The 16,357-nt window shown below is 39.1% G+C and overlaps 2 protein-coding genes across 6 annotated transcripts; both read right to left on the bottom strand.

The window, feature by feature from the left end:
* Nucleotides 1-2,529: 2,529 nt before the first annotated feature.
* On the bottom strand, nt 2,530-8,174 carry casp10 (caspase 10, apoptosis-related cysteine peptidase). 2 transcript variants are annotated; one of them, XM_026145560.1, is made up of 9 exons: nt 7,758-8,174; nt 6,913-6,942; nt 6,665-6,840; nt 6,444-6,549; nt 6,103-6,238; nt 4,219-4,313; nt 3,877-3,994; nt 3,301-3,799; nt 2,530-3,185 (listed from the first exon to the last, which is right to left on the bottom strand). In XM_026145560.1, exons 2-9 carry the CDS (start codon nt 6,937-6,939, stop codon nt 3,008-3,010), a joined length of 1,335 nt encoding a protein of 444 aa, XP_026001345.1. In that variant the 5' UTR covers nt 6,940-6,942; nt 7,758-8,174; the 3' UTR covers nt 2,530-3,007. The 2 variants fall into 2 exon arrangements, with proteins under 2 accessions (XP_026001345.1, XP_026001343.1); XM_026145558.1 differs by having other exon boundaries at nt 6,665-6,942; nt 7,758-8,173.
* A 720-nt stretch (nt 8,175-8,894) lies between these two features.
* On the bottom strand, nt 8,895-15,607 carry LOC113008264 (protein FAM237A). 4 transcript variants are annotated; one of them, XM_026145563.1, is made up of 5 exons: nt 15,202-15,601; nt 12,796-12,952; nt 10,763-11,129; nt 10,397-10,464; nt 8,895-9,352 (listed from the first exon to the last, which is right to left on the bottom strand). In XM_026145563.1, the coding sequence occupies exons 3-5, from the start codon at nt 11,127-11,129 to the stop codon at nt 9,299-9,301; spliced, it is 489 nt and encodes a 162-aa protein (XP_026001348.1). In that variant the 5' UTR covers nt 12,796-12,952; nt 15,202-15,601; the 3' UTR covers nt 8,895-9,298. The 4 variants fall into 4 exon arrangements, with proteins under 4 accessions (XP_026001348.1, XP_026001349.1, XP_026001346.1 ...); XM_026145564.1 differs by lacking the exon at nt 15,202-15,601 and adding an exon at nt 14,133-14,924; XM_026145561.1 differs by lacking the exon at nt 12,796-12,952 and having other exon boundaries at nt 15,202-15,602.
* Between the last annotated feature and the right edge of the window lie 750 nt (nt 15,608-16,357).

The raw sequence follows: 16,357 nt of genomic DNA, 5'->3' as shown, positions 1-16,357 counted from the left end.
GGGAAATTTGTCTGAAGTGAATCTCAACTGAAAGCAGGTTGTGCAAAGCAATCAAGTGGTTCTACAAAAGGACGGTCATAGAGAAATTGAGTTATTATATTTAAACCAAGAGAAATCTCATGAAAGAGCCCAAAGTAAGGAAACATACCAAACACCCAAAGCTTTAAGACAACTGAGCTTAAAGCTTTAAGCTTAAGGTTGTGTAAGACTGATATGACTGTCTACTGTTTTCCTAATAATGTTAGGCTGATATTTGTTAGATCAGTTTAGCTGGGTTCACTTTATTACCTTTTACAACTTGCAAATTCTAAAATTAAATAAAGCACACAGTAAAATGCCACATTTGGAAAATCAGAACAAAGGCTAATTCCACAATTATTCATAATTTTGGAAATTATATTCATTGGTGTATATTTCTTAGACCATATTTTTCTCATATATGTATTTAATGTAATTTTGTATGCATAGTGTATTGTGGTTTTATATAACTGAATGCTGTAAATCTTCATTGTGCATTGTGGATGTGAAACACCAATGAGGGACAAGGGTTTGGAAATTAGGGCGCATTTTGATTCACCACTGAAACACATGAAATTGCCTGTAGAAGCCAAAGTTGGTCAGGCCACACTGTTAGCTATGGTTGAATTTCATTCGATCCTGACCTCAACTCACCAGCTTGCCTCTATAGATGTACTTCTTGCTGACTTACTAAAGCAGGCAGCTTTTTTAATGTCAGGGGGTTGGTAAGTAGTTAGGAACCAGATTAAACCCATTTGCTTTTGTATTTTAAGTCCTTTTATAACTTTTACCCTGCAGTACTTTAAACTGGCTGACCATTTCAATGAGCAGGGGACACACTATTTCAGTTATAGTCTACAACTTGCTTAAATTGCTGTCATTCAAACACTCTGTCCATCCAGAAAGAGCTCCAGTGTGGGCTGAAAAGTTATGCAAATTCATAGTTACATTTAATTTTACCATAAACTCATATAATACACACCTAACATCCTAAAGGCAGTGCAGGGCAGGGAGACTGATCTGGGTGTCTGTCAGTCGGACACAAGCAAATCAGAGAAGCAGTTCAAGGGACTTGTATGGAGTCGACCTGAAGGTGGAGACAGAGGTTCAAGTGCAGGGTTTCTGCAGCTCAGACATGGTCAATAACAACAGGAAAGTCAAATCAAACCTACAAAAAACCCCACAGCCATGACTAGTACGAAAGTCATTCTTCGGGTTGTGTCATAGTTTATGTTTTGCCTTGTTTGTCTTTGTGCTCCTCCTTTCTGCTGTTCCCTGAAAATTTATTTTTGGAGGGGCAGACTTTGTTATATTTTGTTGTAATTCAGCCACCAAAGTTTTGACTTATCCTTTTACCCCCCAAAAACAATTAAAAAAAATAAAAATCATGCACTCACATAGCAACTTTCTCAGTGTGTTCCCTGGTCACGTCTCTGTAGAAGTTGCACTGGCAATCCCTGTCAGACCTAAACATCTACTATTACTTTCAGCACGTGAGCTGCTCAGCTCAACAAAGGAAATTACTGAATGCTAAGAATGTTCTCATGTTTTTGGCACTTTCAGTATATGGTTCAGTGTCTCCCGCTGCAGTCTGGTTCGATAAACAAGACTCAGAGTTAAAGTTGGTGTGCTGATCACTCCATTAGTGAGTGAAAATTGTTGCAATACACATAAATCTCTGTCATATGTTGAAGCCATTTGGAGACAAAACAAGCGAGTGAAGTCTGTCTAAACTGCGAAAGAGGAACTCTTATTTAGTAAATGTCTATGAGCTCTATGTTGCCATGGTAATGTTACCTGTAATATTTTTCATAGCAAAAAACTTCTGCAAGAAGTCGAGCATTTGGAGGGAGAAGCAACAAACAATGCAGTAAAAGGAGAAGGCGGTTGATTGACAAGTGTGACTGGTTGTTACATGGAAATATGGTTTCAACAGATTATCAGTATGTGGAAAATACTTGCGTGCTGAGGTGTTGCAGCGATAGGACGAACGTTTAGGCAGCCTGTCAGAGCAGGTACAGGAACAGAGTGAGGCCTTTCGCTCTGAGTCACACATTCTGTAGGCGTAGCTTTGTCACATTTTACTTTTAATTGTTGCAATTTTTGTTGTAGAGATTTGGACTCCCGATTATTAGACAAAGTCAAACGAGGCTAAATGTCAAAAGGTTCCTTTTAAATCTTAACACATTACTGACTACAAAATATACACAGTACACATCTAAAGCGTTAATGATTGCGGGAAAGGCAGCTGTGACTCACTGTCACGAGGTGGATGGATCACTAAGGAGGCTGACGTTACAAAGTTTCTTGTGTAAGGCAAGTCTTTAACCTTCACTGCGTTTTTGTCTTGTAAGGATGGGTGTGTGTTAGAATTACAGTGCTTGTTGACAAAACATTTTTATAAAGAAACTGAGAAGTATTTTTTAGTAGATTCTGTATTTTGATGTAATGCAGTATTCCTTGATTCACTTTTCACTTACAACAGTTAATTAGGAAAGTAACAAAACGGGGTAAAGTTTGTTTGCTTGTTTTTTAAAGAATGAACAATATTAATTACTCTGGTTACATTTCAATCAATTCTGGCACGGCTCCATATGGAGCTGTGCCAGCAGACTGGCTGCCAACAGACATGACATCCAATTGCAGACTCCACTGCAAGGCTTCATTCATTAGCATCAATGGATAAGCTCTATGGCACTTAGAGAATGTTGTTATAATCCAACACTAACAGCAGAATTAACATTTAACTCTTAAAAACATCCTGATCAAGAGCATGTTAGCATAAGTAGTATATGTTACCATGGAGACCTGGTGAGGTTATTGAGAGCCACATTTATTAAGAACATTAATCCTGATCACAGAGGACTAAAATTCAAAATATTCTACACAAAACTGCATTAAAAATATTTTGATAGAAAACTTCTGCATTTCAACAAATTGTTGCATTTAATTCTTGATCTGCATCCACAGCTCTGAAGTAACGTAAAAATCAAGAATTTGACGATGCTTTGTGAATAGATGGAGTAGGGACGTTGGGAACCGGAAACACCACCTTCTTCCTGAGTGAGAAGGCTGGCTGAGGCATCTGCTTTCTTTGACCATACCGATCACTCTTCTTGCTAACATCTGCATTCACTTTTGTCAGGATTGACATGAGATCAAACTCCCTAGGAAAAATAAGACACAGGGTGAGCTAATGTACAGCATTTTTGTAAAAAAGCATTCTTCTTCATTTTTAAAAAAAAATAAATTTTATTATATTTGATATTTTGGTTCACTAACCTGGGCACCATCTGAACAAGGTTTTGGCACAAAGACTGAATAAACCAGGTGCCATTGGTTCTCTCTCTGAAGGAAACATGAAAAGGAACTGTGGCCATTCCCAGCAGGAAATCTGCACTATTTGGGATACCCTGTTTAGCCTTTATAGCATCAGTCCAATGAAAGCTGTATGCAGAGCTATCAGATTCAATGAAGACAGCTTGCTGCTCGTTCTTTCCCTGGCAGGCCTGGATGAAAAACAGCTTGGGCTTGCCCACTAAAGACGGGCAATTTAATCCATTGAAAAGGTCCGTCAAATCACTGATCTTGACAGTGGATCCATCCACACCGTACACGCTGCCTTCCACACCATGACTCAGAACACAGCACACTACGCAGTCAAACCGACTGTGGTCTCTTTTGCCAAGCTCCTTGAACACAGAGAGCATCTGGTTCGTGTCGCAGTCATGGTGGCTCTCCACTTTAAAGCCGAGCCACTGAAACACACTCTGCAGACATTCTGGAAGAAACAGACGATCTAAGGATGATGCAGGACCACAAACATGAAGCGTATATTGACTGCCAAAATTTGCTTACTTTGATCCACTTCAGTTCCTTCCCGTTTCCTTAGTTGGCTGGACTTACTGAAGTTATCGTTGTTAACAATTAAACAGATGCCCCTCTTTTCAGATGTCATGGGATATGTTCCCAAGCCCTACAGAGATAAATGACACAGATTACAGGGAAGACATGATTCAGTGCATTACTTGTAAACTTCTATTTGATCCACATGTTAAACTCTGGAATGAAAACTAAGTATACAAAGGGAAGAATGATCCGCCTGGAGGGCTCCAGCTCAAATTAAATGTAGTGCCAGGGCCGTAACCAGTGATTACGATTTAAGCATGTCACATATATAAGAAAAAAAAATACACACACCTCATCTTGTGTGTTTGTAGATGGCGATATCGGCATGGTGACGGACTCCTTTTCTTGAGTTGATATAGCATCAGTTGTCATAACAGGACAGGTGACTGCAAAGAAGGGCAATAATTGCGGGGGGAACAATTCTATTTCAAGGTTTTAAACGTCTGGTATTATTTCACAAAAAGCTAAACAAGAGTTTAGCTATTGTTTGAATCACGACTGCTCGTCTCAGTGCTTAACCCATTCGATTCAGTTTAATTTATACAGTGCTATGTCAAAACAACAGTTGCCTTAAGGCGCTTTATATTCTAAGGTAAAAGGTTTTGCGACAGGGAAGGAAAAACTCCCTTTTAACAGGAAAAAACCTCCAGCAGATTTAGGCTCAGGGAGGGGCGGCCATCTGCCGCAACCAGTTGTGGGTGAGGGGATGAAGATACCAAAGACATGCTGTGGAAGAGAGACACTGTTTATGTGACTGACGCTCTTTTTTTTTTTTTATCTCCCCATAAGAGGAATGCAGGAAAGTCAAATTCAAAGATCATTAAAAATGATTTCAAAACAAATCTTTGACTAATTCCTGACTGAAGCTAATGATTCTAACAAACTGATTTAGAGTATTAAATGACTTTGCTTGTATTCGTATGCAATAGTGATACAAAAATAACCTAAGTAAATTTTGATAGACTTAAAAAAAACAAAAAAACAACCCATAATAGTAGTGTTTCAAACTGTAAGCTTAAGACAAATTTGAAGCCCGCTTCGAACCAGATATGGCTATCCAAGCATCTAAATGGAATGCAAAAGGAAATATGACTTTTACAGTTAGCTGGTTTTCCAAATGGGCCCCTCCCCACTAAAGATTGACAATTGCCCTGATAAGGATCAGAGCAAACAGAGTCCTAGCTTCGCTCTAGTAAAAACATAAACAAAAAACAGAACCATTAATAAGATGGAATGTGACTGTAAAGTGAAGTGAAGATAAGACACAGCACCCTCTATTTAAAGCAAATGGTCAAAGTGCATGCCTGCCCTGCTTTAAGGCTATGGTTACATAAACTTTACTTATGTCTTTTCACAGGCATAAAGTCATAAAGCACTGTACAACAGTTAATAGAATGGAAAAAACAAACAACCTGAAAAAGCAACCTGTCAGAACAGAACAAAAATAATGAAATAAGATAATAATATTAATAAAAAGAGAATGTCAACAGAAGGCCTGGCTAAACAGGAAAATTTCAACAGAAGGTTTTGACTCTTCAGAGTCGCAGAGAGAAACGTAGCTGAAGTGGTAAACTGCTCCAGAGTCTTGGTGTCACAAACTGAAAGCCTCTGTCTGCAAATGAACACTGTGAGAAATAAGATGTTACAGTGAAGAATAAAATATTACAGCTGCATTTAATCATTTATTCCAGGGTTAGTGTTTTGGTCCATCTTCCTCCCCTCACCCTGTTGGCATCAGACAGCCGCCCCTCTCTGAGCTTCTGCTGGAGGTTTCTTAATTCAGACGTTAAAAATAACTTTTTCCTTCCTGCCATCACCATGTGCTGCTCATACGAGGTTGTGTGATGTGATCGTTTACGTTCATTTCCTTATTATGTAGGATGTTTACCTTACAATACAAAGCGCGGTGAGGCAACTCTTGTTGTGAGTTGTAGAATAACAATGGACCTAGAATTGAACCTTGTGGAATCCCACAGATTAGAGGACCTGTGTTTTTGTCCCAACAGAAAAGTAATCTAATTACCTCAGCATAATTAAAATAGAAAAGAATAGAACTTTGTTTCTTTTCCATCTTTACTTACAAAACAAAGTAAACAGAATGGCAAATAGACTCAAAAATAAAATCAAATGAAACTGAAATTACATTCAGCAAGAGACGTTTTGTGAATAGCTTACCTCGCCGTTTTTTAAACTGGTTGATCTTAGCATTCAGCATGGGACACACCTCCCTCACTATGGTCTCCAGGGTGTTTAGATTACTTTCGCTAAGGTGGTCCATGCGCTCCATCTCCAAGAAGACTTCCAGTGTAGTCTGAAAATGACACAAGGTCTTTGCACTGATGGAAAAATGAAGTGTATGTGCGGAAGTTCTGCAGGTTTGTTCAAAGGAAAATGTGACAACGTATGGCAGGCGATGCTACGGGTAACAAGTACACATACATAACACATTGTTATAAAGAAGGACTAGAATGAAATATTATGGGCTACATTTACCACATTTCTGAAGGCGCACTTACAATATGTTCCCCCAGTTTTCTACGTGGGATCATCGTGTTTAACAAGAACTTCACTTCTCTCAGATCACCATCAGTAATTTCTTCAGAGAGGCTGTAAAGAAGCTTCCTGGAATTACGGAAAAACATTTGATAGAAATAGCTTTACAGATTAAAATTTATTTTTCAATGTAAACCTAAATCAGAAAAACGAAACAGTACGAAGCGAAACATGAACGGCATACCTGTAGGGAGAAATAAAGCTCGTTGTTGTATGTGGAGCGAGACAGAGATCCCGGATCAGGGCATGATGTTCAGTAGTGACCAGAAGCTCGGTCAGGAGCTGTGGGTTCTCAGGTGAGAGATGGTCTTGTTTCATCAGGCAGGAGAAGAGCTCACTGGCCGTTTCCACCTTGTTTGGCTTTTGGTCCAGGAGGTCAGTGCAAAGAAAGACCAAGGCTTTCACTTCATCTTTAGACAGTGCCTTACCCACCTTTAGCAACAAATTTTGGAATTCCATTTCCTGTATTTAAAACAAAGTACAAGACTTTCAGAAACCAGAAATTTAAATATGTAGCCTAGGTCTGTTGTTTAACTATGCAAAGTGGTCACATCATGCAAATTGCTCCTTGGAGAAATGACTCAAAAATAGTCATTTCAATAATACTTTTTTGCATTCTAGATGATTTTACGTCTCTTACGAAAAGGCAAATAAATAGGGCTGTCTTGATGTTGTACGTTTTCTCCGTTATTATTATTATTATTATTATTATTATTATTATTATTATTATTATTATTATTATTATTATAGCATGTCTAGAATATCTTATTTGATGTCTAGAATACAAAATTGATGTATCTATAACTCAACGAAAGCTGCCCCTTACTACCAACTGCGCCTCATAATTCCAGCTGACCATGTCCATCCACCCCTTTATGACCCCAGTATATCTATCCTCTGATGGTTGCGTCCAGCGGGATATTACACCATGTCACAAACATCAAATCATCTCAAGGTGGTTTCCTGAACATGACAATGAACTCGTTGCACTGAAAAGCCCTCCACAGACATCTTAATCCAACAGAGCACCTTTGAGAGGTGGTGGAAGTGGAGATCCATATCATCGGTGTGAAGCTGAGAAACCTGCAGCAACTGTGTGATGCCATCATGTCATGTCGTTTTAACCTTATTGAATAACATGGTAACACGCAGAGTTTACTGTATTCTCATTTTTCAGTTAGTCTTATGTCCCGGAAAATACATTGCATAACTTCAGCACACTTAAAGGTAACCCATGGTAGCCATCTGTGCTCAAACACCATCTCGTGCAGCGGTACCTGTATGGACACGCGTTGACAGCTTGTCTGAAGGACGACGACGACGATACTGGTTGTTTATGTCCACATACTTCAAGCGTACTTCATGTTGTCGGTGGCTGCTGAAAAATGGTTTAACTCGCCATCGAGAACGTCACAGACTTCGTAGAGCAACTTTTCAGTAGTTAAAGTAAGTCCAGGCGAGTAAGCAGGAATCGAAAGTGAAAGAGAGTCTGCCGCATCGACAAGCTAGTTACTGTGCGGATCACTTAAATGTAAAGGTGAAAATATAGCAACCTGTTTTCACTCAGTGGGATGTGTACTCCAACCTGCCATTATGTCAACAACTACCTGTGTGACGCACGTGGCCTCGATCGGGAATCACCTCTGCGTAAGCCTGGAGTCATGTCTGGGCAAGTCCCCGACGAGGCAGGTTAATAATAAATCTAGATTGAGTAACTATAAAGTCTGTAGACTAATAAAAGAAAAGTGCTCACTCCTGTTTACTTTCAAAATATTATGATCACTGAAACATCAAACTCTGCCTTGTGTCTGCTAACAGGATTTCTTTTATACCCATAAAAGACAAATCTGTGTTGCTTTCATCGTTCATTTCCTAATGAATTCTCTGGAAAAATGTAGTTTTGAAGTCCATTTTTTGTTACAGAAGCTCACCCAAAGCACTTTACAGGCATACTCAATTTAGGCCTCCAGTAATCCAATTACACATAATAAGACTCAGACATACGATGATTCAGATGTGTTGTGTTTACTTGGTCCTTAAGACAACTCTAAAACAGTGGCTCTCTTCAAACCCAAACTAGTTGTCTAATGGCAGAAACATTCTCACTCCCATGTTCCAGCTGCTTATATTCTACATGTCCTCCATTTCACCTGGCAGAAAAACCTCAGATCAAATTAGTGAGCAGTTTGAGTTTGGAGGAAATTCTGCTTAAATGTAGATCAAATCGCATTTCTTGTGAAGTTAGAGTCTGACAGCCAGGTTTTATTTGCTGACTGATTTATTTTGACATTCAGGGAATTACAGCTCACAGCAGTGAAAAAGCATTTCTGCCTAAAATGAACAATCGGGCACTACTATTCTGATGAAAAGACAGCCCAAACATTATAACAAAATCACAACTCTTGATATGAACAGTACATCAGACAAGATTCAAATCTTAATTCAAAATAATAATTTTAATAATAATTAAAAATTAAAACTGCATAATCATAGCGGCATGATTTGAGATTGATAAAAACAAGCTGTAGTCATTAAAAGGGTGTGGGGTAAAATTTTATGTTGCCAAATTTTTTTCGCTTTGAAGTGTTGGATAACAAAGCTCAGTGTCCTAAAAGTAATGAGGTCTCACCTCCATTCATGTTTACATAAACCAGATCCTATAAGTAAAAGTCACTTTAAGAAAAATCGAGTTTTTCTTCTGGGAAAGAATGTTTATAAAAAGCTATCTACTTTGAATTATCCTTAATCTTTTCTAGTAGTTGTGCGTTTTATTTTGGCTCTGTCTTCAGGGTCTTGATTTGCCCTCTACGTCTCACTCTCACATGGAGCCACGCGTGGGACTTTGCTCCTGAGCGGTTGAATCTGAAGGATTCTGAAGGAAGGGGGAAAAAAAGACAGAAAAAATGCTAAGCATGTTACAAAATTCATGGGGCAGTAGATGCTTGTATCAAAAGTCAATTGCATTAAAAAAAAATAGACATTTAAGTCAAAAAGCATTGGTTTAAAGCTTTCAGTGCAAGAGATGCAGTAACTATGGCACTTTGGCTCCACATTTGACGCTTCACTAAACAGCTAAAATGAAACAACAGAGAAAAGCCTGCAGTGAGAAGAGTGATAATGGGGTCCTGTGACTGACCAGAAAGCTAAAAAGAGAGGAAAGCAGAGATCAGGCAGCCACAGGGAGCCGTTGTAGTGAACCGAGTAGGGAATGGGTGTGTAAAGCTTTGCAAAGGTTGAATCCCAGCTACAGTCAGATGCAGGAGCTGCAACAAGGTATAAAGATGCCCAGATGGTTAGGAAAGGATAAATCCAGTTGATTTTTATAAAGGAGAAATTAATCGGGATTAGCAACGATTGTTATGTCCCAAGACTAGGGTTGCTAACCGTCCCTTGAAAAACGGGATTGTTCCGTATTTAGAAACAAAAGTATTGAGCTGAAAAAGGGACGCACTTTGTCAAATGGTTAAAAAAATAATTTCACACAAAAACAAGAGCTAAAAAATTCCCCCCACTGGGAAGGGTGAAGACAATCGGGTCGCCCAGCCCTGGCCATGAGGTGTCCCTTATTTATTTTTCAGGGAGTTGGCAACCCTACCCAAGACACTTCCCCCTAGGATGATTCCCAGGTTTCTTGCCATCCCAGCTGGCACCACCACCACCTCATTGTTAGTGACCTGTTCTCTGTGAGAGGACACTTACTCAGCTCTTTCCAGGGTAGAAATCTAATGTTCATTTCTCCCTTTAAGTTTCACCCTGTGCTGTCGGTGTATGACAACTTTAAGTAGAAAAAGACACCTTGTGTGAAGGAAGAGTCACAGTGAAACAGACTTCAACACAGCAGAGCTGCTATCCAACAGGTTCCAGACGCTGTGGATGTTATTACAGTCAGCATCCCCACTGTGAAGCTTCCGATTACCTGTGTGGTTTTCTCCTGCTCAACAACAAAGCTCTGGTTGTCTGTACCACAGTTGTCTCCCCCATCATCTATTAAGAGAACATGTAAGCGAGTCTCACTGATGCAGGGGAGAAGAGGTTTGACAGAATTCATACGTCGACATTTACTGAATGAAGGTGTACAGCCACACCTAATCAATTATAAATGCATGAGGAGCATTTTAAGGAATGAAAAACTACATTTGATAACTGCAGGTGAGTCGTGGACTTTAATCTTCAATTCTCCAGTATAAATACAATTTAATATTAATTTTTCTTTTATTGTAAAGAAACTAAATGATCCTACTTATTTGTCTTTGCAAGGAGAAGTGTGTGGTTGAGTACTCACTGTCAGTAATGAGGGACTGGACAGCAGTTATGTGTCGACGGCCCAGCCCATGACTCCTGGACACAATGCAATTTAGATAGATGTCCCAGAAGACTTGGGCCAGGTCCCAGAACAGTGCAGTGTGTTTGCTGTTGTTTGAAGCCCTGAGTGACTCCATGAGGTCCCAGAAGGCAGGCACTGTGTCAGCAATCCTCGGAGAGCGCATCTCCAGCAGCAGAGCCGAGGACGCCTCCCAGCATTGCAGATTGCCCCGATGGGCCTTCAGGGGGTCCACCTGACCTGGCTTCTGACCTTGCAGTGGCACGGCGCACATACAGGTCAGTATGAACACTGTGGCTATGCCCATGTTATTTAGCACCAGGACCATCTGCAAAAGAGCACAGAGCAGCTTTTGTATTAGATTGGAGGTTTTGCATATTTAAAATATTAAGAGCAGTCAGAAACACTTTCGCACAGCATATTTGAATATGCTACATTTGCAAGTGTTCAAGCTTTACTTTGACCATTTGTTTTTCTGGCAAATAAAAACGTACTTTTTGGGTTTATTATTCATTTTACACTCCTCGGATCTTTAAATAAATTAAAAACAAAAGAAAAAACTGGAAACCATTACAATATTGTACTTAAAGCCTTGGTATTCAGCCCAGCTTTATCAATAAGTGTTGATGGGGGTTTAATAAATATGTTTGGTCTTAACTGACGCCAACGCTTCCCTCCTTTTTATGCAGTGTTAGACGAACGCTTGTCATGTTTATTGACATTTCTTAATATTAAACTTGGTTCATTTCCAGTCTTTGCTAAAGTTTTCACTATGGCTTGCATTCTTTGTCGCTTTCAAATCTTTGGCATCAGAAGAAAAACTGCAGCTGGCTCTTTTAAAATAAAAGGAATGAATAATTAAGCGAATTGTGATGACAGTCTGCTTTTAGCTCAGCTGCAGGGGAAGAGGAAGTTTAGAGAGCAGTGCAGTTGACACACTAGTGAAGTCTCACCTTTATTCAGTAGCATGCTGGAACCTGTGAGGACGAACACCTGCAGCTGTTGCATGTCATACTGAAATTTTGTTTAGAGAAAGCACGGCCTGAAAACCTGCTGTGCACAGTTTGTGATGTCCAGTGTGTTTCCTAGAAAATAAAGTCAGTAGTGCTGAAGCTTTAGATTTAGGTAGACTCATGGGCAGAGGAGTCGTTTGCTGCCAAACTATTGGAGAATGAATTTTAATTTTTGTAAAACAGCACTGACAGGACCTAACTAAGAAGTGCTTTTAATACTCAAGAAGCAGAAATCTGGTTGAGATTTTCTTTCAAAATGTATCATTGGTGCAACTAACTTTGTGTACCCCAGTACTTTTCCTCAATCGACTCATACTTTGATATGACACAAAATACTGAAAATGTTAATAACTTCTCGTTTGAGTGATCCCATACATTTTTACATAATATTCTAACTACAGTAAGCAATAAAATATAAATGTGTAGAAACAAGACTTTAAAAAAAAAATTTACATACATTTTTTAGAAGGAATTAAATAAAGCTTTATGTTTATTAATCAATTAGCTTTAGAATAATTGTCTGTTGAGTGATATGCATGTATACGGAGTGGAAAAAAGGTTACTAAAGAAAATCCAATCTAGTTTGTGGCTTCAGTAAAGAAAAAAAAAGTTTTTTAAAAGTATTACACAAAGACAGATTAGCCGTTTTAGATATTTTTAACAATAATCATTTATCCAGAAAAACAAGTACAGAATAGCTTTAGTGAAGTATAACTTAAGGTGATACATATGATTAAAAAAAAATCCACACTTTAAATGCCACGTTCATGCCGCTTGTGATGGAGGCATTACGAGAACCTTTTTCTGTAATATTTAAGATGCGATAACTGAAACTAAAGCCTTATTAGCTCCCATTATATTTTTCCCTATTCAGTTTTAAAGATCAGCTCTCCAAATCCAAACACTAGGCCTAGAAAGGTCTTGCTCTGCCTAAAAATCCAAACCTAAAAAAATTATTGTTAAATAAAATATTGTACTTACCACTTAAAGCCTTGGTAGTCAGCCCAGCTTAAGCGTTGATGTGGGTTTGGTAAATATCAGGTTGGTCTTAAGTGACGTTAGTGCCTCCCTCCTTTGCGTGCAGCGTTAGTCTAACGCTTGTCACAATTATCAATCACCTTTTTTCTAAGCATCATTTCTGCAGATGAACAGTGGCAGTTTAATATTAAACAATTCTGAAATTATCAATTCTCTTGATCACATTCAGGGAAGCATGGGAGCTTAATTTAGAAATATTTGCTATCGTTTATTGCATAGTTACATAGTAATGTGGTTATTTGGCTGATGACTGTTGCTGTATATACAAAATGTGTAAGAACTACAAAAGGAAACTGCTGAAATGCAATTTAAAAAGGCAAGATATTATAATTCAGTGGGAGGTTATTGATGTTTAATGCGCATGTACTGTAACAGAAAGGACATTTATAATGATTCTGCACCCTGATGCTGGTTATGTGGAGACAGAAGCTACTAACTCATCATAATAACTGTCTAATGTTAGTTTTTTAAAAACCAAGCAATTTTAGTACAAGAATGTTCAGGGGAAGTTGCAGTTTACTTCCTGTCCACCTGCTGCAGACTGACCACACTTCAAAGATTTAATATATTTTGCTTACTGCACAAGTTTAGTTCAAACTAAGAAGAAAACATGAGCAACCAGATCTCAGAAACTTTGCAGCTTCTGCCAACTGTGAAAAACTTGAAGACCAGTCATCAAGAGTGGTGAACGAGTTACGTTTCTATGCTTTTACTGAAATGTCACAAGCATACCTGATCTCAAATGCAATTACTTTCACAGTGAGAAGCCAACACTAAATGTCCTGGGTGGGTTTCTTACTCATTCATCCTTTTCATGATGTAAAGAAGTAGACTTTACAACAGTTTTACTGCAAAGGCTAAATTATAACTTTTAAACAAATACCATTTTCATATTCATACAAGAAATGTATTGTTAGGATACTTCTACACAGGAAGAGATGCAGCGGAGTGAAAATCATCATCATTATGAGAAATTACGTGAATCATGAATACTTCTACAAACCGGCAGGGAACATTTGAGTGACTGCATGTTCGACATTATGGTATACACACCGGGGTCCCTCAAGGGGACCGTGTGGTCTCCCAGCAATATGGATCCAGGCACAAAAATCCCAAGATTCAGACTCTAGTTCACTCACTTTCAAATATTTCATTTCTCTAATGGAACCACAAGGGACTGCACTCAGTAAAGGATTTATTCATCAACAAGGTTTTTCCCACATTCCGGCAACTGCAAGAAAAATTTGACTTGCACAGTAATGACTTTTTCAAATACTTACAGATCGGAAGCTTTGTAGGGAGGCTTTTTTCATCTTTTCCAGATCGGCCCCCAGACTCTGCCTTAGATAACTTATTTCAGTTTGATCCACTCAAGAAAGGACTAATAACAAAAATTCACAACGCATTGTCACAACTGGATGGAATTATCACACTTGACTATCTGAGAGAGGCCTGGCAGTGTGACCTTGGTACGAGAATTCCAGACAATCAATGGACAAAAGCCCAGGAAAATGTACACTCTTCCTCTGTTTGCATTCGTCATGGACTCTTACAGTTTAAAGTGCTACATAGACTCCATGTATCAAAGTTGAAACTGTCAAAAATGTTCCCCAATGTAAACTCGTCCTGCGAAAGATGTAAACAGCAACCTGCTTCACTGGCGCATATGTTTTGGAATTGTTCCTGTATAGCAACATATTGGAATAATGTCTTTCATATCTTGTCTAAAATTCTTTTTAAAAAAACTTAAGCCAGACCCAATCTGTGCTTTATTTGGAGTGAAGCCGGTTGTTGTAGACCTATCAGCCACCCAAAATAATGTGATACGTTTTGTGATGCTGCTGGCACGCCGTTTGATTCTACTAAATTGGAAACAAAAGGTGCCTCCTACCACATCAGCGTTAACACAAGGTGTATTGAGACACTTGCAGCTGGAAAGAATTAAACTCCTACTAAAGGGGAGGTTGGAGGAATTCCATTCAACCTGGCAACCTTTTATAGATCTCTTCAATACTGTACAGATATAAATGATCACTGAGCCTCATTGGTAGTTCGATAAATAGCATCCTCTGTCCAACGTTCTTTTGTTGTTGTTTTTTTTGTTTTGTTTTTACTTTAATTCTTATTGTATATATGTAATCAGTTATATTTGAATCTTAGTTGCCTTTATGATAAAGAACACTGGAAAACCAAATAAAGAGATTTGAGAGAAAGAAAAAAAATACACTTTATGGTTGATGACAGGCTCATGTTACAGTAGGTCTGCATTGTTTTGTATTAATCACTTTTGTCACTTGAGTTTCCTGTCAAAGTCCTTCCCAGATTAATAAAAAACAGATTCACGTCTACCTGAGCTTGACGCATGACAAACAGACGACCTGACGACGATGATGAACAAAGGGACCCTAACACAAACATACGCAGGCTGTAATGAGGGAATGTGCAACAGGAGGGAAACACAGCTGGACCTAATTTGACATAACGAGATAGGGAGGAAACAAACTGAATGCACTAATGCAGGACTATCAAAATAAAACAGGGAGCAAGACAAATACTGAGACGAGGACGAAGAAAAAACGTGCAACACAGCGAAAGCACAGTGACAGAAAGCTAAAGCCTAGAATCTATAAATATAATACAAGTCCACACAATACGAGAACCAAAACCATGAATGACACAAAATCAAGGAATGTTAGAAAAATCCCAAAACACATGAACACTAGTTCACGGATCCAGTGCCATGACAGTGACAGCATGGGGCAGAATGGAGTTTCTTTGCATTGGTGTTAGTTATTGACCCCATAGTCCCCCCCCCCCCCCCCGCATTTCAAATGGTTTGTTCCACCTCCTCAAAGTTGCTCTTAAATAACACCAATCACACAATCAGGAGCTGCTAGCAGTTCATTGAGGATTTAAAACAGGGGTCCCCAATCCCCAGTCCACGAGGGCCGGTGTCCCAGCAGGTTTTAGATCTCACCCTGGGTCAACACACCCGAATCACATGATTAGTTCATTACTAGGCCTCTGGAGAACTTCAAGACATGTTTAGAAGGTAATTTATCCATTCAAATCAGCTGTGATGGATCAAGGACACATCTAAAACCTGCAGGGACACACCGGCCCTCGTGGACTGGGATTGGGGACCCCTGATTTAAAAGAAAAGAAGACAAACGCTTGGATAAAATTTGTCCGTAGTTTATTAATCAGTCCAACTGTACATAATGCAGTGAGAGAGGGACACCAGACAATGATTAACATGGAGGATTACAACGATGCCAGTGCTATGGCAGCACCTGGAATACACCGACAATCAGCTGGACTGGAAATGATAGCCCTGCACAAGGAAACTGTTCAGGCCTCGATATGTACAGGCACCATACAGAGTGTGTGTGTGTGTGTGTATAAGTGTGTATGTGTGTGTGTGTGATTAAAAATATCTGTCTGGATGAAAAACACACAAAAATGATTTTCAGTTCCACAAATGTAAAAGGGTGCTCTCTCTCTT

Source organism: Astatotilapia calliptera, chromosome 16 (assembly GCF_900246225.1).
Source record: "Astatotilapia calliptera chromosome 16, fAstCal1.2, whole genome shotgun sequence".
Taxonomy (NCBI): Eukaryota; Metazoa; Chordata; class Actinopteri; order Cichliformes; family Cichlidae; genus Astatotilapia; species Astatotilapia calliptera.
This window is presented reverse-complemented; position numbering and strand designations above follow the sequence as displayed.

Bases quoted from the DNA above. Each gene is read 5' to 3' on its own strand.
- casp10 (XM_026145558.1), bottom strand. From the start codon at position 6,939: ATGGAATTCCAAAATTTGTTGCTAAAGGTGGGTAAGGCACTGTCTAAA. The intron at 6,550-6,664 runs GTATGCCGTTCA...CCGTAATTCCAG, and splicing joins AGCTTTATTTCTCCCTACAG to GAAGCTTCTTTACAGCCTCT. The intron at 6,239-6,443 runs GTAAGTGCGCCT...TGTCATTTTCAG, and splicing joins GAAAACTGGGGGAACATATT to ACTACACTGGAAGTCTTCTT.
- LOC113008264 (XM_026145561.1), bottom strand. From the start codon at position 15,270: ATGTTTGTGTTAGGGTCCCTTTGTTCATCATCGTCGTCAGGTCGTCTG. The intron at 11,130-15,201 runs GTAGACGTGAAT...GCTCTTTTGCAG, and splicing joins TTGTCATGCGTCAAGCTCAG to ATGGTCCTGGTGCTAAATAA. The intron at 9,353-10,396 runs GTAATCGGAAGC...CCCTTCCTTCAG, and splicing joins AGCAGGAGAAAACCACACAG to AATCCTTCAGATTCAACCGC.